General features: G+C 34.8%; 1 protein-coding gene across 3 annotated transcripts in view; it reads right to left on the reverse strand.

Annotated features, from left to right (window-relative positions):
* Nucleotides 1-6,707: 6,707 nt before the first annotated feature.
* SGCZ (sarcoglycan zeta) overlaps nt 6,708-24,050 on the reverse strand; it is an 870,746-nt gene continuing 853,403 nt past the window's right edge. For all 3 annotated transcript variants that reach the window (XM_082608607.1, XM_082608608.1, XM_082608606.1), the window contains 2 exons: nt 13,491-13,614; nt 6,708-7,075 (listed from right to left, as the gene is read on the reverse strand). In XM_082608607.1, the coding sequence (XP_082464733.1) occupies nt 6,881-7,075; nt 13,491-13,614 (319 nt within the window). In that variant the 3' untranslated portion in view covers nt 6,708-6,880. The remainder of the gene's footprint in view (nt 7,076-13,490; nt 13,615-24,050) is intronic.

Below are 24,050 nucleotides of genomic sequence, written 5' to 3' on the forward strand. Positions count from 1 at the left end.
ACATTGATGCATTTAAAGATATTTTGAATTTAACCCCCTTAGTTTACATTTTGGGAAAGCGAGGCCCTGTATTGAGTTGAAAGACCTTGAGACCATCTCACTGATAAAACAGAGCAGAGGTAGTGCAATTAATCAATCACTCCAGAACCTTTGACATGATAGACCACAATACCACTCCTCCCTGGAGAGCTTGAACTTAGTTCTAGAATCATTCTCAATAAAATGTTGCATGGTGATAGCTCTTATCTCTAAAATTTTTCACATGACACTAAAAAGAAGGTAAACTTCTGCTTGGTAACTAACAAGAAGCAACAGCAACCATTTCAGTTTATACAAGTTGTCTTCAGTAGCTCTTCCCTTAGCAATATGCCGTTGTTCTGAAAACACTAGTATAATATTGCATTGGAATTATCTGGCTTAATATCCATTGCCAATCTCCACTCTCCAATACCCCATTTAATGGAGAAAAGAGTTTACCAAACACCAGGCACTACTTTGGTTGGTAAATGGTGTGAAGGATCTGCTGGAAATAAGTTTGCGAGTGTCTGGGTGCTTATTAGAACCATCCAAAACTTTGTTGTAGATTAAATAAAGCTATAAAATGTATATATGATTCCCCAAAGTGAAAGCACTCATTTATTTTCTATTTAGATTTAACATTTGAAAGTTTTTGTAAATGATTCTGGTTTTGTTTATTTCTAATATCCAAACTAGTGTATAGAGATATTTGGAAAACAAAGAAAAAAAAGTAATAGTGAATTAAAAAAAAAAAAAAAACTTTCAATGGCTCCTGTTCCTTTTTTGGAAACTAAGAGGAATACTGTCACTCTCAAAGCTTGTAAGGTATTGCACTGGGAATTACATCTCTAAAAGGTAATAAAGTCCATGTTATTGTCTTGATGCATGTTCTTGATATTTTGAGTGTAACAAGGAAGTGAAGAAATTCAGCATCAAATAAGTAAATGACAATTAGCATGCGTGTATGTTCAACGCTGCACATGTATGTGTATTTGTGGGTGATGCTATGTATCATGTAGGGTGTGTGTTTGAGCAAACAGCAGTTTGTCTAGTCTTATCCTCAAAATCAAATCACTGAAGTTTCAGAATGGATAAACTATTAGCTAGTCATCTTGTAAAATGTAGTGACCATGACTTTTAAATCAATTTGAATTCTTTAGTTTCATTGGTCATATATTTAAGAGGAAAAATATGTTCAGCTTTCATAAGAGAAGCATCTTTAGCAAGTAAAAATATATAGATTAAACTAAATTTTCAAAAATGTATATCTTAATGGAGTTGATATTTAAAACGCATAATCGAAAAAGGTCTCTGTGCAATACTAATACTCATATCCCTCCTCTTTGAACTTTTTTCTCAATAAAATAAATGAAACGATAGCATATGAGTTCTGATCCTTTTTGTTTTGACTATCATATTTAATCATGGTTACACAGTAGCACCAAAATTAGGACAAAATACAAGAATTACAGGAGAGATCTTAAATTATGAGCTCATTGCATGCTTCAAAGTTCTCACTTTCTGAGAAAAAAAAAGTTTCCAACTGCCAAACTTTGCTGCATTTCCTCCCAAAAGAAATATAACCCAATCCACCCCAAACTAAACAAAAGATACAATAGACTGAGTTTCGAATAGATATGTTATCTACAATTTATGGGACAGATAGTCCATTTAAATAGAAAAAGACTGATTTTACATAAAGCGAGATAGAGTACAAAAGCACAGCTTTTGTAATTTTGGTAATATTGCAATTTTACAAACATATTGCATAGTATGTGTAAGAAAATAGTTCCATTTTTCATATTTCTGTATATACAAGAAAACATTTACATGAAAATTACAAAACAAAATATATGAGTAGTGGACCTGGTTTAAAGAACTGTATAAATAACGAGACACTCAAACTTGAAATTACATATTTCCATTGTTAGTAAATGTCCTTGCACATTTTTAACCCTGTTTGGCTTTTATTTATAAATATTCAAACAAATGAGATATTAAGACTGCAAAAATCAAAAGAATCACAGCTCATTATACCTCATTTCCTTTAATGTTTTTCATTGACTTTCTCAAAGAATGGAATTGCTTCAATCAACACTTAAAAAAATAGCCCTCTGCTTCTAAAAGAATTTCAAATTAATTATATTTTCCAAAGAATTTCTAGCAAGCAATGAAAGTTTAAACTCAGCTGAGTAAATCCATCCTGGGCCCATTTTAGGATATAGTCTTTATATACTGGTTTTATGAATATCAAGGTGTTTATTATGCATGTATAAAAGGTATGTGGATTACACGAACACATTTTTCCTTTTCAAGCAAAAGCATTAATCAATGATCCATAGCTCAGAATCCTGCAAAGGAGGATGTTTACTACCTTATGTTTAATTATAAGCCCTCCCATTCATTTGAATAAATTAGTAGAAGCAGCAGTGTTGTAGGGTTAAATACAATAGGAATCCCAGTCTTTGGTCTTTGACATTTAAACAACTAATGAACCGCAGTATAAAACAATATAAATAACAGTGTTCAATGAGGTCATTCATTAGTTTATGATTGTTTTAAAAGAATTAAAATGCAATATTATTTTACTTTGTGATCACAACATTTTGCAATATTCATTACTATAATATACACTAGTACACAGAGGAAAATCATTTCTCCAAGTATCTTTAAATAGGGTCACATGAGCAATTCTTATTAGACCAAAGCTACTGGAAGAATAAGGTGACAAGACCTCACTTATAAGAGACTCGAATGTGAGTTTGGTTTCGATGGCTACATAGAGAATTTGGTCATTAAATATCTTCAACTATTTTAATAATTTAATATTATGATATTGATATTACCTGCTATAAAATGCTGCCTCATATGCTGCCTCATACAGGGATGCCAGGTTTGCAGTGATATAATTCATTAGGAGTTTTACTGTATCAAATGTCAGTTTTATAAAATGAGGCACTGTCCAACTGGGTAATTCAAATGGCAGAATATGTAGGAATTTTGAATGGCATAACAGGTTACAAAGAATTCAGCAACCGACCTTTGTGATCAAATTACCATTTCTTCAAAAGACCAATGCTTTTTAGTTTGATGGAGATAAGTAATCATAGAATGATCAACAGAGTACTGATATTTGGTATCTACTTCTATTAATTTCCTAGTCATTTTTAATAAGACCTAAATATATTCTTTTTCTCTTTAATGTTAACCATATTACTGAAGCCTGTCAACAAAGCATCGTTTTCTGAAAGGGACGTTGATGTTCAAATGATTAGAGCAAGAAAGGGAGTGTAGAAAAAGAAATAGCATTTGGCTGCTGGAAAGATTTGCATTTCAACATTTATAAACAACAATGTCTAGGTATAGAAGGAGGTCAGTAATAACAAGTTCAGAGCAGGGTACTGAACTCAAGATTGCTGAGTCTTTTCTTAAGGGAATCAGTGACATTTAGAGATGAAGGTAACCAAAGGAAACTTCTAGTTTGGCGTACCCCTCCCCAAGAGAAGTAAATGGTGACCAAGATAATTAAATATATTTCTTGAGGTCACATGAGTAGGTGGAGGGGCAGAACCACAACTGGGACTCCTGGCGCCATTTTCAGAGATGTGAAGTTCTGAAATCTAAGGTTTCCAGGCTAATGTAAAATATGAAGCATAAAATTATCTTAAATTCTTAGATAAACAGTTTTGCACCAGATTCTACAGCTTATGGTTCATAATAAAATAAGAGAAAAAAAGTAGGACCAACAAGTACAGAATAGAAATTTTGGAGGAAATTTGGAAGTTGTTTTTTTTTTGGAAGTGTCTTACTGAAATATTCTGGAAGAAAAAAAATAATTTGTCCTTTCTGCTTCTCTCCTTTTGATCTCCAAACATGAGCGCAAATACTTCTCTGTTTGTCCATGCTCGGCTAAGAATTTAAATGCTAGGAATGCTGTCAGTCCCCTTCCTTCTCTCTATCCTTCCTTCCTGCCTCTTTGCCTGCCTTCTCCATTTAAACTGGATACCAAGTTTAGGGTCCATGTAATACATTTGAAAGGAATCACTTTTCTGAGTTTAATTTGGGAGAAATGAAATTTGCATCTAAGTAAACTGCACTAGATGTATTTTGTAACACAAAAATGGTACTGGAAAAACAGATAATAAGTCTGTTTGGGTAATCTGCAATTAAGGAAAGAAACTCTGAATCAAGAAAGAATCAAGCCTTCTTTATGAGGAAATTAAGGACCTTTCAGAGCAATCTTCTGTGTCTTTAATAGAAGCCCGAACTCTGAGGCTGAGTTTATACTTAGATTCTAAGGAATCTAAAACAGCCAGTCGAGTAATTTAAACCACCCAGTTAGTGTTGAATAGGAAAGCTACCTGTATCGCTATGTTATTTTTTTCTACGACACTGAGCAGATATTTTTACATCATCTAGACATAGTCTAAATCTCTTATACATTTCTTTTGAATTGTGTTTATAACATTTCAAAATACATGTGAATTCAAAATTTGACAGCCCCTCACTGGAATTGGTTTTAACACTTTTTATCTTTTCTCCTCTCATGACATATAGTTTAAAATTTCGACAGCTCCTTTCACCTTCTATAATATTTGCTCTTGGAATTAGGACATGTTAGAGCTGGAAGAAATCTTAAGAGACCATTTGATTCAATGCTTTTGTTGCAAAGTTGAGTAAACTGAAGCCTGGAGATATTCCCAGACTGCCTAAATCAGTTTACTGATTAGTAGAAGACAGAGCTGAGATAAGAAACAGGGCTAATCACTAACCAAAAGAATTGTTCCCATTTGACTAAGGAACTTTCTCATTAATTTAGAACTTGAATGTGTCTCAAATTAATACATAGCATTTCCTAAAAGGTCCGTACAGTGCTTAGCACCTATAATTTATCAAAATTTCTTGTGTTATATTTTGTGTGAATATTATGCAAAAACCAATGGGAGGATTTCTCATAGTAACTTCTCATGTTTTAGCTTAAATAAATTAAACTCCTGTGTTAGGATATGACTTTTTAAGCAATTGCACATCTTAATTTTTACTCCAATATTGACTTAAGGTTTTATATAATAACCCCCAAACACAAGTTCTATTTTAAGAGTAATAAAACTGCACTAGCTTTCTGACTTTTCTGCTGAGTACAGAATACATTTAGTGAAATGGAGGTTTTTCAGGTATTCGATGTGTTACGTTATCCCAACAAGAGAATTCTGGTCAAACGGTTTGCTTTGTTGCTTGCCTTATTCAGATTTCTTACTTGCACTAATCAGATTATTTCTATAAACTCCAGTCTCCCACTTCACCCTGTGCTGCAGAGTCCTGAACTCCAAAGATTCTACAGTCACGGACCTCCAAACTGAAAACTTCCACACATAATCGTGTGTGCATGGGGGAGAAAAAGATGGACTGACGTGTGGAAATTAAAGACTTACCTTATAGTAATCAAGTCATCTTCCCAGAACAGGAAATAGCTAATACAATTTTATCTTCTTGGCTTCTATAAGGTGCGAGAGTTTGAGTTAAGGAGTGTTGTAGTAAACGTGTGGGCAGTATTCTGGAGTTATTTATCAGCAGCTAATTTACAAAAAGAAGCATCAGAGGACGGAAGCAACTACGCTCTCTGATTCGGGGTAGCTTAACAGTCTAACAAAAGTAACCAAATATTAAGAGCTGCAAAGGAATGTAACTAAATTCCTTAAAATATGAATCTAATGGAGTAAACACATTTTCAACACATTTGCTAACATTTGTATGTCTTACTGTTTAAGCAGGGATTTTCACTTTAATTTCTACCGTCCTTAAGTCTTAATCTCCAATAAAAAGTACATAGATATAATTCTGTAGATGATATTCCAATGGAAAGTGAATTCATTCTCAGCATTAGGCATCACAGTTTTTATTTATTTAGAGGATGTTTGAATTTTAGCAGTCCGAGTCAAGTATAAAGTGAATGAAGCAAACAAAAATTGTACCCTTAGAACCTAGTTGTAAAGGATATCACGTGAATTAAAAAAAAAAATCTATGGATTCCACACCATTGGTAGGTCCCTCTTAATCCTACCTTTTTTGCAATAAATTAGATGTTTGGTTAAAAGCAAATACGTCACATGCAATAGCCAAGTACATACCATATAAGGCCATTCAGATCTGACAAATGATGGTATAATGGCATTTTGTTAATTCTGTAAAGATTCTATTGCTGAGAGCTTTCAAAATTACCTAATGTACCAAACTCTAGAGTTAGTAGACAAAGAGTAACAACACATCGAATTTAAAGAAACAAATAAAACTCAGGGTGGGATTCTGTCTTGTCTTGTTTTGTTAAAAACCATGTATTGAATTTAATTTTTAGTAAAGCAAGCATTACATAATGCTTTAAAATTTTTAAAATTCAGGGATAAAAGTTTACATCCAAAAAGATGAATGGAAAATTGTGCTTTCAGACTGTAGAACTAGTTTTCTTACAGGGTTAACCATTTCATCTTGCCATTGGATACTGGGAATTTCATCTATGTCATGTATATGTGTGCAGTCCATATCCAGGTCCTGCAAAAATCTAAAACTGTGTGCTTCACTTCATGTAGCAAAGGCACCTATGTTACTCTCCCTTCTGAGCAAAAGTTATGATCCAGTTTTCCTGCTGAAGATGGTTTTTCCACTGTTCTGTCACGCACACTCTCCGTGTTGAGCAGTACAGAAAATCACGAGAGAAGGTGGTGCGAATCCCTGCTTACACTGGAAGGAGTTGCTCTGTGGACCATTTGGAGAAGCTCTGGACTGATCACGAGGGAAACGGAGCAGAACTGTGAAGGAGATGGACGGGAACAAAAGGCTATTCTGGTGTGAGGAGAAATCAGTCAGTTCAGCTCCACAAGCAGATGTTGCTACTGGACTGACAAGTAGACCCGGCCCCAGCTGGAGACAGGTACAGTTTGCCGTTGGGGCAGACACACAGTTCATGCACTGTCTGCCGAGAGTGGGAGGGGCCGGGTGAAGAAGAGGAAGAAGAGCCGGTTGGCAGGTTTCCCAGCCGGATTGTATCCGCGTTCAAAAATATCTAGGGGGAAAGAAATTGCATTTTAATTCCTGTTAGCATCCTATATTCGTAAGAGCTTTACAGCATGGTCTAATAAGAAAGACCACAGGACAAACAATTTTGTTGGTTTAGCTGCCAAACCTTATTGAACCAACAAATTGCGTTCCTACGGTACAGCCCAAATGCCCTGTGGCTACCTGAGCCTTTGAGACACCGTACATTCTGAGAGAATGCCCTCGAAATGAAAAGCAACATTGTATAATCTGCTTAAGGGGCCAACCCAGTTATTCAGACACCACAGAAAATGAATGATTTTGACTGTCTCTTAATTTAACTTAAACATGCCAGTCTAAAGAATATACAAAGAAATAAGGATGTTTATGGAGATGCCATTAGTGAAGTGATGGGCAATTAATTAAAAAAATTTTAGTCTCTGGTTTAATTTTTTTTAAATACTCATAAAGTCATGTTGACTCCCAATCTACACCAAGTAGATAATGTGCACAGTAAATAACAGATAACTATTAGATATAATCAGGTTTGAAGACTCCATGAAATATATTACCTGTACTTAACACCCATGTTGCTAAATCTTCTAACTTGCAAAATTACTTCACTTATTCCAAATCATGGACACAACACTTTCAGGGCCAGAGATCATATGGTTTTGACATGCATGGGGAACGGTCCAAAGAAAGGAAAATTGGATCATGAATTTGAATGAGCAAAGAAACAAACTCTCTCTAGCTATGTCTTGGTTCTATTGTTCTGTAGCTAATTACGGCCTAAAGGCATCTCTAAATTGACAAGAGAACCAGAGAATATTCCATTTTCTACACATTTGCTCTCACCCAAGTCCTAATGATTTCTTACTAAGACTCTTAGTTAGGGGCAATAGCCCCCTAATTGGCCTGCCAGTGGCAACTCTTGTCCTCTTACAGCCTATTGTACATGCTGTTGGAGTCAACTTCTAAGAAATGCAAACCAAATCATGTCCTACCAGCGCTCAAGTTTCTCTAATGGCCTCCCACCATGCTTAAAATGAATCTTGATTCCTTTCCATGGCCCACAAGTCCTGTATGATCTGGCCTATCTCTCTAACATCACTTCCTACAATTCTTCTTGCACGAGCTCTCACATTTTCTCAAATACACCAAAACAACCCTGGCTTCAGGGCTTTTAAACTCCTCATTTTCCTAGCCTGAAAAACTTTTCTCCAAATATTTACAAGTGGGGATAGATATTAACAGAGTGGTTAGAGAACAGAGGTAGGAGGGAGATTTCCCCTGTTTGCCTTTTTATGCTTTAAAATTTTTGAAATATAGGAATCTATGGCACACTAAGAATAAGCCAGAAAAAGAACTCCTATACCATAGACATGTAGATGGGAGCATATTTATCCGGATCTCTACTAAAAGGTCACCCTCTAAAAGAGGACTTTCCTAACCACCCTATTAAAGTAACACAAATCCATTCATCTCTCCTTACCAGCTTTACTTTACTCTGTAGTAACAATCTCTTCCTAACATTATATTGTGTATTTGTTCATTTATTGTTTACTTCTCTTACTTGCACGTAATATCTATGAGGGCAGGGCCTGTCATTGGTTCAAGACTATAGAACAGTGCATAGAATTGTGCCAGTACAAGTTGCATGAAGTAATGCTTTTCCTTCACCTTGTACATGTCTCTCTCCTCTAGGGTACAATTCTCACCCTCCACCAAAGCCCAGTTCATCTGCTTCATCCTCCACAGACCTTTCCCTAGTGCCCCAAGATGGAAAGACTCTTCTTATTTGGTTCTCCTGTAGCAGTTTATTATTAATATCTTATTTTGCTCATCACTTGGTAGCTTATTTTATAGTCATATTGATATATTACTTTCCCCAATAAACTATGTCCTTCTTGGGCTTCTCTGGTGGCGCAGTGGTTGGGGGTCCGCCTGCCGATGCAGGGGACACGGGTTCGTGCCCTGGTCCGGGAGGATCCCATGTGCCACGGAACGGCTGGGCCTGTGGGCCGTGGCCGCTGGGCCTGCGCATCCAGAGCCTGTGCTCCGCAGCGGGAGAGGCCGCAGCCAGTGGGAGGCCCGCGTACCGCAAAAACAAAAACAAAAACAACAAAAAAACAGAAACAAAAACAAAAAATCTATGTCCTTCTTGAAGGTAGAATTAAGTCTGAATTTTTTTATAACTTCACAGTGCTTGACCCTGCATGTACAGCTTCCATGTAATACAAAGAGTTGTTGAATAAATGGATAGATTATGAAATAAAAATGATTGCATTTACCAACAGTATTCAAAGTTAAGAAAGAATAATTAAAGTTTTTGTTTGTAGGTATCGAATGTTGAAATTTATTACTTCATAATTTCTTCTAGGTTAAGTGACAGGAAAGCAAAGAGAAAGGACTTCTATTTTTTTAAGATGAATTTTTATTTTTCTGATTTGAAAGTTAAAAGTGCACAAAACTAAGTAAAAAAAAAATGACAACATATTTTTGGGGTATAAATGCTGGGCCTCATTTCTTCCTGCTCTGTGTTTCCATGATGAGGGACATCAATGAGTGTAATACCAATTGCTACACCCTGTGGGTTCTTTCACTCACTTCTCCACGGGGGAGGAGGGATGATTCCTCTTACTGGTTGAGTTTGACAGAGGAACTGGGCTTGCACAGCATAGCCCCCTTTCTTCCCTTCTGCTGAGGAGTTGGCATGCTTGCAGAGAGTAGATATTCTCAAGCTTCGCCAATGCCAAACGTATTATAAAGACGAGCTCTGGGACTGTGGGGTTTAGGTCTGCATATGTGGAGGTTAGTTCCTGCTGAAAAAGTGTTAGGAGCTTGTGTTTTGTCCAAGAAACCTTGTGACACAGACAATAAAGAATGGAACATGGAAAGCTAAAGAACATGTGGATAAGGAGGCTCATGCAGGATTAATCAAATGACTGTAAGATATTGTCAGTGGTTCATTTCTTAGTAAGCACAGAAGCAAGTGTTACTGGCAAGCCCTGGTGGGTTTCAGAGGCTTGCTGACACCAGGCCACATCGCTGGGTTTTATAGTTTGGAACTGATTGCCTTTCCGTTGGTGTAGCCTGACTGAATAAATGTGGAGAGTAGCAGTTTTTATACAGGTAGGACATGCAGGTGGCAGCCTCTGAAAGCAAGCCCAGCTGTGGTGGCCTTATCAATGGAGTTAGCCTTGAATCTTATGGTGTGTGGCCTGCTTCAGTTTAGCTATAGCTGTGCCCTCCAGCTCTCCTATCTATTTACGGGTGACTCTTGATCATATTTGGCTATGTGGCAATACTTAATTCCATCATCTTCTGAGATCCACATTGTAGCTTCACCCATATATGGGAAGTAGATTTTTATTAATAGGTAAATTAAAATGAATGGGGTCTTTAAAAAGAGAAAAAGGGGGTTAATTATATGGGAATGGATGATAACCAGAACTTTGGTGGTGATCACTTTGTAGTATATACAGATGTGAAATTATAATGCTGTACACCTGAAACTTACACAGTGTTATATATCACTTTTACCTCAGTAATAATGTAAAATTAAAAAAGAAATAATAAAGGAACAAAGAAAGGATAAAGAAAAAGAAGGAACATAAATAAAATTCTGAATTTCGAAAGTTAGCCTCACAGATATAACATCCATTCATAGAAGGATGAAAGATTGAATAAATGATGGCTTTACATTTAAAAAATAAAAAGAAAGAAAAAGAAAAGAAAGGGGAGAAAGAATATTTTCTTGGTTTGAGACAGAACACTAAGTTATGAGATAAAAAGGGGTGTTGTATATGGATCCTTTCCAACCCCACGTTGCTCAGCTTTTCCAGGCTTCTGCAGCTTGGATGGACTCCCTCATACCTCTTTCTTTTCTGCTTAAGGCACTTACTATGACACTGATCCCTTTCCAACTTCTAAAATTGATATTTCTATTCCCTATCACCCTATAAACCATATAATCCATTTGTTGTGAAACTCTTCCTGGTACTCAGAATGACACCCCTGAGCTTTTAAGTCACAGCCCATTGTCTTCTCTCTACCAAGAATCCATTTATTCCATTCTTACCTGTTGAAATCAGACCTATCCCTGTAGTAGAACATTTAATCAGTTTGAAAGATAAAAAAATTGTGTCATCTTGTAACATACTTTATTAAGTTATTGCATTGCATATGCTATTATAACTTTCAATGTTTTACCTACAATTGTCATTCATGTTGTTTTCAGAGCTGAATTTGAAATTCCTTGCAATACGGTGTATGAAATGAATGAAACTTCTGCAGTGCAGAACTTTGTGTGCAATTTCATTCTTACTTATTTTGGTTACCTCAACACCATGTTTGCCCTGATCTTAATTAATTTAAACACTACCTAAGAGTAGGGACTTCATATTTTTCTGTATTATTTAATAATTGGTGGATCTGCCTTTCTGTGGCATAGTCAATGAAGCAGAGAGAAAGATTTTATATCATTTCATACTTCTTCCTAGAAAAATTACATGCTATTTCATTCTAATAGAAAGTGCTGTGCTTTTCTGTCTATTTATTTTATTAATATAAAAAATGGCCACAGCTGAAAGCTTTTGGCTGTGACTTATTTACAGCATAATACTCAATTCACAATTAAATGCTAATCTGTAATTGAATTCAAGGATTCTGCTGATACTTTGAATAAAAGAACATAAGTAAAGTGGTGCATAAATAAAAGCAGAATGGAGATTAATAACCGTCAATATTTATTATGAGATGATTCATTATGAATAATTTGAATGAAATGATTACCATGATAAAAATGCTTTAAAAAAGATGTGAAATATTTAAGAAAGATTTCTCTCTTGCTGTGGTAGACAAAGTATTGTAGTCTGCAACTGCGGTGGGAAGAAATCCTGAAAGGTAATATGGATATATGTTTTCAATATTATAAAACATATTTCTAGATTATTTAAGCTGTAATATCAGATAAGATGCTAATGATCCTGGCAATAAGTTTGTTTATAAAAAGGAAGCCAAATGTGTAATATAAATTTATCTTGAATCAATAACTGAGATACTGGTATAAAGGTAAGAAAGGAACATCCTTTTTTTTGGTTCTGTTAATATCTGCCCTCATATTTACATCTGAAGAGGTCCGAGATGCTCCAGAGCGTCACTCTCAAATCATCCTTCCATGCTTTTTCTTCTCAGCTTCACCTTTATAAACTCATTAAAAAATAAATAAGCACACGAAGGAAGAAAATATTAAGGGAATTAATTGGTGGAAACAGCAGCACAACAGATTTAGACCTTCAAGGACTTTGGGAATTGTGGTAAAAATATACAGAATCGAATATGTATTATGCATAAGGCTTTGAAATAATGAAGGTAGAAGTAAAAACAAACAAGCAAACAAAAGAGCAACTACCAAGATGTCCAGGCAGATTTGAAAAAAATCAAGAGATGAGAATCCTAGAAATGAATAACAAAATTACTGAAATTCAAAGCCCAATGTAGGGACTGAAGAAGAGATTAGATACTGAGGAGGAACCTGGCATGTAGATCTGAATAAATAGCAGAGTGAGTCATAGGGCAATAAAGAAATAGAAATGAGGAAGGAGAGGCTAAGAGATCTGGAAGGTAAGGGAATGAAAAGACATAACATTTCTTCAGAGAGTCTGAAAAAGGCCATAGAGAAAAAGGGGAGAGGGAATATCTGAAGACGTAATGTTGAGGAATTTCGAGAATGGACAAAAATGTGATTCTGCAGACGCAATAGTCACAATGTATACAGCAAGTAAAGGAGACAAAATAAATACCTGCCTATCACATTCCAGTGAAAGAATGGAAGCCCAAAGACAAAGGGTTCTTTAAATCAGGCAGTAAGAGAAAGAAGAGGATCTTTAAGGGAATGAGGTCAACAGAGTTTAAACAGACTCTTGGGTGAAATAAAGCTACAGGGAAGAAAAACAGCATGTATCTCACCTAGGAAATAATTGGGTGAAATAGCAAAATAAACTTTTGCTTTTTGTTTCCCTTTTAGAAAAATATAGGTACTATTTCTACTGAAACAAACACACAAACTTTCAAAGCACTTTTTGGAAAAACTTTTTGAAGACCAAAATGGAACAAAGACAACAAAGACTGCCTTCATTCTGGGTATTACCTTGATATTCATTCCATTCATCTGTCGAGTTTTGAAACTGCAGGAACTTAAATGCCCCACTTATAAATGACTTATGAATGAATATCTTTCAGTAGAAAATAAATGGAGCTTTGACTTACGAAAATAACATTAGGTTTACCCAGTTTCATATTTAAGAAGTATTAATATTTTCATAATTTGAACCCTCTTATGAAGTAGTTCCTTATGTTTCTCTTGGAATCATATGCGTATAATTTGAGAAGAAGCACCCTCCACAGTAAAAGGCCAGTGTCTACACCTCAGAACTCACCTCCCCCTCTGTGGACTGCAAATGGAGCTCCTTCCTGCAGGCAGCCTTGAAGTCTCCGGCTGCAGCACTCACCTGGACGCCCCGGGGAGCTTCCATTATCAAGGACCTGGTTGGTGATTCAAGCCTTAAACAAACAAACAAACAAACACCTTAATATTGATAAGAAAAAAAGTTTACATTGAACTCAAAGATACTGTTAGTCAACTAAAAAAAACAGGCAGGCATAAATACAAATCCTCGCCATTTCCAAAAAGAAAAAATGCTAAAATGAGTTTTAGAAAGATTTTTGATTGTTTTATCTATTTTTTGGCTCTTTCTTCATTTGTTAGCATCAATTATTTACTCTCACTTGTATAATGATTTAGTAACAGTTTCTTGTGTTGTTTCCCTTCACAATGCACATGAAAAGTAGGTCGTGGTAGTTTACTAGTTTAAATCTTTTACACATTTTCAATATTAATGGTGGAGTCTTAAGAAATAAATTTCTAGGAAGTTAGCATGTAAGTATCTCTCAGTAAAGAGTCCTTGTCTTGCAAAGATGAGAGAGTTTTAATGAAAATCATTAATATTGCAAACTTCCAAATGTGCCCAGTCAAAATTCTGTAAACTAAAAAATTCTCAAGGGACTCTTTACACTTCTAGACATTAATTAAAATGAAGACGTAAGATATTTCCTACATCACCTGATCTCTATCGGCCCAAGAAAATGTCCACAGAATGAATGACATTAGTCTGAGAAAGAAAAATTTAATGAGGGGTGATACACAAGTGTTTTAGATAGCTGTGCCTGCAAAAAAGATAGTCGGGAGGCATTTTCAAAATTATCTCCAAATATAAACCTAGAGAAAGAGCAAAGGAAGGCAAAATACAGAAACAAGAATATAGTCATAAAAAGCACTTGGTGTGATAAGAGATCTTATCCTGGAGTTGATCGTTTTGGATAATAGCTTGCTCTGGGGCTGTAATTGCCTGTGTTCCTCATGACCCTGGGACTTCAGGACAAGAGTCCCTTCAGGCTCACATTCACCATCATCCAGAGCAACAGGTCTCCTTTGAGGCTACAGTCCCAGTGTGATTTTTCAGAGAGAACCACACCAAATAGTTTGAGCACTGAAGATCAGCCCTCTCTCTCAGTAGTAAAGTTGAACTTAAACACTTGAAAGTGATATTGAAGGACCAGAGCCAGCATTTTGAAGAAGTGATTTCAACACTTAAAAATTTTTTTCACTCACTAAAGCAACTTTGAAACTTTCATCCCTATAGGCTTTTTGGATATCTTCATAAAATCCCTGGAGGGTGAGGTTTTGAATATATATATTTTAAAGAAATGTCTGGGTTTTTTTTAAAACACAAATTACACGTTTTCACAGAATATTTGAAAACTTCAAAAAGAATCACCCATAATTTTTTCATTCATAATCCTTATACTTTGCACAGAGTATCTAAATTTCAAAATCTGAATGTTTAAATATATATTTATAAGTGATGTCCTCTGATACACCCCCAAATATTCACCATCTTGAATAATATATCTGTGACCATTTCTATTTCCACTTGTTATAGACCATTTCTATAACATTAAATGTAATTACATAAGTTTGGGTATGACTGAACCACTCAATCAGAAGTCAGATTAGGGCCTCCCTGGTGGCGCAGTGGTTGAGAGTCCGCCTGCCGATGCAGGGGATACGGGTTCGTGCCCCGGTCTGGGAGGATCCCATATGCCGCGGAGCGGCTGGGCCTGTGAGCCATGGCCGCTGAGCCTGTGCGTCCGGAGCGGGAGGAAAAACACGCTTATTTTATCAAATAATTGATATGGTTTAGTTTGTTTCCAAGGATAAGGGGTTGGGATACTTATATATTTCACAGTAAAATATCTGAATTAAGTGTGAGCATTTTTTGTACAATATTTGTACCCTATTTCTGCTAGAGTATTAAAATATAGTAAGTGCTTCTGGGCTTTTGAGTTTTTCCAGTCTCATTCTTACTAATTATTTAATTAAAAAATCTTAATTGTCTTCATCTTCATTTTAGACCTCAGGTACCCATTGCCAGTCTTGCTGTAGAGTGTTTTGCTAGCATTGACTTGGAGGATCCCTATTCAAAGAGGCAGTAAAGATGGAGAGCTGGCTAGACCTGGGTTCAGGAAAGTGAGCCAGCAGCAATAAATTTCAGTTTTATGACCTCTAAAATTGACAATTACAATGTTTTCTTATAGGATTGTAAAGACTCTCTTAAATTGATTAAGGGAAATAGCTATGTAGTGGGATAGTAGTTTGAAATGTATAGGATGTCCTCTCCGTCCCATTTCCTTGCTTCCTTTGCCATTCCCCATTCACTAAACACTATCCTTTGCCAAAAATGGTGGACGATAGAGCAGAGAAGCTGTTAAGGGTATTTTGTGTTTCCTAATGTTACAGACATTTGAGTTGAAAAAAAACTCTAGCCATTTATTGTGTTGAAAATGATTCAGCACATAAAAACAGAGAAGAAAACCAACATCAGTGAGACCTTGTTGTTTATTTCACGAATTGGAGAAACTGTTTTCTTGATTCACAGGCTAGAGAAGATTAGGAGAGAAATAAACAGAATTGGTCTTGAATGGCTCTCTGTGTTCTGCTACCTGAGGTCAAGTCCTAGGTTGTGGGACCTTTATTCTTTAGGTGTTAGGGGTCTGAGGAGAGAGTGATATTTCAGGATAACTGAGGACAAGAGACCACAAGATCCTCAAAGGAGAAAAGAGTGGTGACGTGCAGCGACTGAGGACTAAGTGATGGTAAGAAGAAGAACATCTTGGCAAATGCCAGTTGGATCATGAGGCTACCAAGGACCCAATGTCACCCCAAATGCTTTGGCAGGGTAAGCGTCTTGCTATAACGATGCAACCCCAGGGAGAAAGAAAAGAAGTGAATAGACTGGGGCTTAGTTTCTGATAGTGAGTACAATGGAGACCATACATGTAAATTAAAGTTTTACAGGAATATTTTCATTTCTTCTACAGATAATTTTGTGCCCTAAGACAATATATACCTGCCATATATATATATATATATATATATATATAAAAACATATCAAGGGGTAAAGGGGTACATAAAACATGTTATATGATATATATAATATATATAAAACTTATCAAGGAGTACATAAAACATAAAAAACATGGCAATTTTACAGTATTGCTAAATCCTTCAAGTTCTGAAAGTGATAAAGACTGAAAGTGATTAAGACTTTGAATTAAACAGGCTTCAACTGTATGCTTTGCTAATCTTGATAAAATTAAAAGTAGTGATCACTAAGAAATGGTATGTTTTATTAAAAATAGCACTGTTTTATACAGTATCCATCACTCGGATAAGATAGATACACTAGGAACTTTAATTATGGAGAGCATGCAGATAGAGTATATAATAAAAATTTATTAGATCATTTGGAGGATTTCATAATTCTGTTTTCAAAGGAACATGTTATGGTATTCAAATATTTCTTATGAACATGAAAATTAAAGTAAGCTGCAAACTAGTTTTTACAAGCTTGCCTGACTATTTAGCATAAGCAAAGAAACTAAAATTTTGGGTAGCAAAAATTTCATAGCAGGACTACAATGTATATGGAGGCCTAAAATCTTCAAATTAACACTACTGTGAATAGCATAAATTCAGTGTGAGCATTTACAGATGCATGTATTAACCTGAATCATCCAATATCAATATTCACAATTACATGTATACTTACATTTAAATATTACATTTACACACATTACCTACCTAGAACTGCCCATTGTCTCTAGGTCTATCACTTGGTGAATAAGGAAAAAACACATTTTTCACAAGCAGTGTGCAAATTTTGTTCTATATTTCCATCCAAACTGCAAGTGTTAAACTCCATGAATTCTGACAATAAGAAAGTAATATTTGCATTTAAGCACAATGTGGCACTTTTAAAAGGTTTTGAAATCAGGTAAGCATATGATCATGATATTAACTATCCAAAGAACATGACAGAAAAAGTAGATGTAGACACAAAACTTAAAATATATAAAATAAAAAGTAGACATCATGTTACCAGTTATCCCAATTTATCAAAAGGATTTGATGATGGTGTAATAATATATTTCATTGACTATTTTATAAATAATATTTTCCCAGGCTCTTACTAGAAGCTGGGTACTTCTAGAGGCTATATTATAAACTGCAGGATATAGAGAAAGTATTTTCTATATGTATTAAAAGTGTTGCTGCATACTATGAAGTAATGAAAGTTATTTCCAAGAAGCAGTCTGGGAAATTCAGGTATAAACTCACTGAGAATTATTATGTGCAAGAGTTACATCAGTCTAATGAAAGAATTAAACATAGGACTTTGAATAATAAGCTCATAGTTTCTATACGAGTTCTACTAGAAATTTTAAATCCAGTTAACCTCACTGGGCTCAGTTACCTAATAAATAAAATTACAGTGCACCTCAAACATAAAATATTTTATTCATCGCAGAACATCATTAGATCTGTTCTTTATTAGTGTGTTAGCCATATATTTATAATAATACACTAAAAGCTATTTTAAGGAAGGACAAGAACATTTAAAAATAAAATTCTCTCTCTTAGTTTGGTCCTCCTCCTTCTGTCCCTAATGTGCAGTGTGCATCTCCATTAAAGTGCCTAAAGGTGGGAATGCCTGCCTGCTCCACAGAATGATCTTTTTTTTTTCCTTTCTTCTGACACTAGCTATGCAACTTCTTAAAAGAATAGCATTCTTTCCCAAATCTGTAGGGGGTCATAATGACTTGCTGTTCCTTTTGTACGATGCTTATGCTTACCTGGACTGTGAGTCTTAAGTGAACTTTATGTAAAATACCAGTATGCCATTTTGATGTATGATCCTTTGTCTCAAAAATGTACATGACTGTGCTTTCCACTTCTGACAGGTGGAACAGTTCTCAGGGCTTCTGAGAGTCTGTCTCCTGGATTATAATCCTCAATTTGGCTTGAATAAAATTCCCTTTCATTAATTCTTCTTAACTTGATTGTTAATTGAATTTTTGTCAACAAAGAGTAAAATGATACAACCACTTTGGAAAGCTCTGGCATTTTTATATAAAACTTAACATAGCCAGATACATCCCAAGCATCTTTCAATTATGAAAACGCATAGATAAAATATTGTATGTTCATATAATGGATCAGCAATAAAGCAGAAGGAACTGTTGATACAGACAACATCATGAATGGCTCTCAAAAACATTATGTGGAATGAAATAAATCTTACAAAGAAGTACATCTTGTATGATCAATTTATATTAGTACTAAGTCAGCCTAATCTAATAGAGGGTAAAAAAAAAAATGAGAGTAGTTTGCTTCTGGTGGGTAGTGGTGGGGATTTACCGGGAAGGAAAGGAGGGAACTTTCTTGAGTGATGATAATGTTTTATATCTTGACAAGAATTTGGATTACACAGGTGTATGCATTTTTCAAAACCCAGCAAATATGCATTCAGGCTTTGTGAATGTCATTGCATAATTATTTTACAACAAAAGGAAAGAAACTGTAAGTGATCTTGGATACTAGTTAATGATGTACATGCTGAAGTGATCAGGAAGAGTGTACAGATTTATACAACTTATGTTCGAATGCATAAAAATTAAGATATACTGGTGGATGGACAGTGGAAATGTATACATAATTTAAGATATACAGAAAAATGATACTAGGAGAATCTAGCTGGGGGTTATATAGGTGCTTTCTATAAGATACTCTCAACATGTAGTATGTTTGAGAATTTTCATAATACAATGTCGGGAAAGAAAGTGTGGTCACAGATCTTACAGGATTATCTTTTTTTTTTTTTGGTAAAATTTGTAGAACTGTATACCTTGAAAATCTAAATAGGAAAACTGTTAATTGATGCTAATATTTGATGGTTATTGACTATATTACAATGCAATAAAGATATTAAAGACATACAGGGATACTATAAAAATATGTAATTCCTGTTGCTAAATCACTATATTAATATAAATGCTATATTATTCAAAGTCTGTATTTTACAATTGTTTCCAGGAAAGGGATACCTAGAAAGGACATCTGATATTCTTTACTTTACCTGAACATTCAAGAGTTTGAGGTATTCCTGGATAAAAATAAGCTCATATTTATACTTCCATATCATGAAAATTCCAATATATCAAAAATAATAAATATATGTAATAAAATTCCAACAAGAATCTCAGTAGAGTCTCTTGAAACTTAAAACTTTATGTCAAAATATTTTGAGGGGAAAAATATGTGTGACAATTACCAGATATGTTAAATGAAGATACAGTAGGAGATTTTCCCTTTAAAATTAGAACTTAATATAAAGGTATTTTAATTAAAAAATTATATCAAAATTAGAAATAGAAATTTGGTCAATGAAACGCAATACAATCTAAAACAGATGGCAAGTATTTATGAGAAGTTAATATTTGACAAGTTGTAGCAATCATTTTGGTGTGGAAAATATGAAGTTATTTAATAAACAATGCTTAATAAATTGACTATCCATACTGAAGAAATAACATTAGATCCTTAACATGCTCTGCAAGAATAATTTCCAGTTTTATCTATTCAAAATATAAAAGCTAATAAATTATAGACTGTAATTTTCAATAGAAAATTGGAAGAAAATTCAGAACATAATTTCCCATTTTATTTACTCAAAATATAAAACTAAGAAATGACCTAGTGTACAAAATAAGCAACAAAATTAGAAGAAACAAAACCAGGAAATACCCAACTCTAGAAAAGGGAAACCTTTGAAACAAGACTGAAGCCTAGAAATCATAAAGAAAAATAATTTATATAGTTTACAATGCCAGTTTTTGGTTGGACTGGTTTTCTCCAGATACCCTCCACTTCTCAAATCAGCCTAGAATCCCTCTAGAATGTCCTGGGCTCAGATCTTGGAACTCAAATCAGACTAAACCTGGATTTTCTTCTAGAACCATCTACTAAGTAGACTTTTGGTAACAGAGTATCAACAGTTAAATGATGCCTTGCTTCTCTTCTCCATGGAAATTCTCAAGCTTCCACTGAGGAGGGTTTACAACATATACTTAAACTATTTATTTTATTACAAAATACTTTCTAAAAGGCCTGTTGAAAGATGAAGTCCACATGTATTGGCAAAACTTGTGAACTTCTATGCATTTAGTCACTGGAATTAGTGAAGAACAATTGGGTTCATTTTTATAGCATTATAGTAATCACAGCAGTGCATTTCAGAGGAGTTTTTATAGTGGGCACCCAGGGATTATAGTAGAGAGAAGGATTAATGTTGAACTCAAGTCACTCTGTTGCCTATTTTTTCCAAGCAATTCAGTTTTGGTGTTTAGACACCGAAGCCATAACAAGATTTTGCTTTTAAGGTGTTACATAATTTTCAAATTTGAAAATGAGCGGCCTAGATTTCCAGAATTCTCAACATTCTGAGAAAATGATTTAGACTTCTCTTAAACTAAGTTGCACGATGCAATTACTAAATGGAAACTTAAGCAGAACTTGAGTATCATGTGCCTTGTTCTTGCTAAATATTTAATACAGTAACAGAGACAGAGTTGGCACTCGTTATTTGCCATTTCAAGGATGAAATAAATGGAGAATTGCACAGAAAAGTGTTTTTAGAAAAAAAAATCCAATGCAAACTGTGACCTGAACATACATTCTTATACTATCTTACCACTTTTACTGTCTTATCACTTCGGGCTACCCTAAGCTTTTTTCAGCTGCAAATCACATTGTTTTTGTTTCCACCATTTGTATTGTTTCCTGCCCACTTGCACACCCCTTATGGTCTCTTCCTGCAAATTAGATCAAACAAATCCCTAGGTCAATTTTTGTTCCCTGTTCCCATGACTGGAAGCTAAGGCAAGCTTCTCATTACCCACATTTGCTACAAACCCTAATATACAAACACATACATAGAATGAAAGAATGAAAGAATCAAAGCTATGTGTTTCCAGAGATTAACTTGGAGCCTGCAAACCTCACATTTCAGTTTTAAATTATATGCATACAAGAATGGAAATGATGAAAAGATGCCAATTATGTCATTAAATAGTAACTTATTTTACTAAACCAAAGTCTAAATTCTTGCCTTATTCTTGGAGCAGTTAATAAAACTCAGATCCAAACAATCCTTGGACAATGGGCATTACATTATAGATTTTATCACTTCTCACCAAAGAGGGCAGAAATCCTATTGAACTATAATAATTTAGCTACATATTAATTTAAGAAAAAATAAAAAGAACATTTATACTTGGACTATTTCAGGCAAAGTGCTATGATGTCCTTACTATTTGTTGTTTAGCCTTTTAACAAATAAATCCCTGCTGAAAAACAATACCACCTTATATAAAAAAAATTAAAGAAAATCTACACCTGTATTGTTAAAATGCACATGAAGACTACTAGCACAGACCTTGGCACATAGTAAGCATTCATCAAACAGCCGTTGAGTAAATAAATTATAGCAATCTACTACATTTCCACACCAAAATATTACCTAAACTCTACAGTAAAGTTTTTGAAATGTTTCTTTCTAAAGTCTTTTATTCTTGACAAAAGCAAAATCAAAGACAACATGGCTTCTTACTCCCTAAATTACATTTTATTTCCTTGGTCAACTAATGTCACCTTGTTGATTAGACTTAGGTGTCAACTAAGGGTACTTCTTATTGCCCTGAAAGGAAAATTGTCAGCAAGACTGTAAGGCTCTCCTCAGACACTGCTTTTAATCTTCAGTACACAAATGAATAATTGAATAACCTCATCATTACTGTGTTTTGCTTCTGTTTCCGTTTTGGAATTTAGATCAGTACCATTCATCTTGGGGGCTGCCAATCTGCTTTTAGTACTAGCAGCTAAGCCTCGCTTAGGTCAATGTTTAAATAATTTATGAATAATTAGAAAACAAAAACTGGAGACATGATATACTAATTATAATTTAATTCACATTCATACTTATGAATGTTAAGACATGTCAGTAAATTAATTAAAATAGCAGTTGGTTCTTATTCCTTTTTTGGCAAAAACTAGCTTGTTTGAATCTGGGCTACTCAACTAGTGAAAAACTGAGTTTTTTTAAGGAATTTTATCATGAAACTATAAAGGTCTACAATATTTACTGTTGTAAAAGTATGACTGTTTTAAAATAAATTTATTTATTTTTGGCTGCGTTGGTTCTTTGTTGCCGTGCGCGGGCTTTCTCTAGTTGTGGCAAGCAGGGACTATTCTTCCTTGCGGTGCGCGGGCTTCTCATTGCAGTGGCTTCTCTTGTTGTGGAGCACAGGCTCTAGGCACGCAGGCTTCAGTAGTTGTGGCACGTGGGCTCAGTAGTTGTGGCTCGCGAGCTCTAGAGCGCAGGCTCAGTAGTTGTGGCGCACAGGCTTAGTTGCTCCGTGGCATGTGGGATCTTCCCGGACCAGTGCTTGAACCTGTGTCCCCTGCATTGGCAGGCGGATTCTTAACCACTGCACCACCAGGGAAGTCCAAAGTATGACTTTTTTTTTAATTCGCATTTTTCAACTTTGTTTTTCTATTTTTATTTGAGCATTTTTTCCACTCATCCAAGTAGGAAGGGCTGAGCCTGCTCTTTATGAAATAAAATGGGTATTTTGCTTAATATTTTATTGTGTTTCAAGACAAAGACTCTATCTCTCAGGTTAATAATTTAATTCAGCTTTAAAAATGATTTTAAATACGTAATTTATTTTTTATATCGATATGGGTTGTCTTTTTTCATATCATAGCAAATGGACATATATACACTACCAAATGTAAAACTGATAGCTGGTGAGAAGCAGCCGCATAGCACAGGGAGATCACCCCGGTGCTTTGTGATCACCTCGAGGGGTGGGATAGGGAGGCTGGGAGGAAGGGAGACGCAAGAGGGAAGAGATATGGGGATATATGTATATGTATAGCTGATTCACTTTGCTATATAACAGAAACTAACACACCACTGTAAAGCAATTATACTCCAATAATATGGAGTACCTATTTGAAATTAATTAGATACCTATTTGAAATTAATTAGAGGAAACATTTTTTATTGGCATCTAACATTGTATTGGTTTAAGGTATACAACAAAATGATTTTGATAAATGTATATATCGCAAAATGATTACCACAAGTTATTATAATAGGTATAATTTTATATAAAATATATAATTTTATATAAAATATATAAAGTATGTATTAAATATATATTTATTGAGTTAAGAACAATAGATAAGTTAATAGATTTTAGTATTTCAACTTTTATCAGTGATTGCCATGATTATTCTGGGGAGAATACCTTATAATGTTGTCCTCTCAAACTGACAGATGGAGCTTATTCCACTGGAAATATTATTAGATTGAGGAGTATATCACGGGGCAATTAAGTTCTGCCTTTTACTGATCACTGTTTACATTTGTTTCTGATTTCCCTCTACTTAAGCCTCCCTGACTATTTATAGCTTTCTCTCACTCTCTGCCTCCCCTTTCTTTATGCCTATGCAGGCCATATATTTCACTAT

The sequence above is a fragment of the Mesoplodon mirus genome (assembly GCF_964341445.2).
Source record: "Mesoplodon mirus genome assembly, chromosome: 20".
NCBI lineage: Eukaryota > Metazoa > Chordata > Mammalia > Artiodactyla > Ziphiidae > Mesoplodon > Mesoplodon mirus.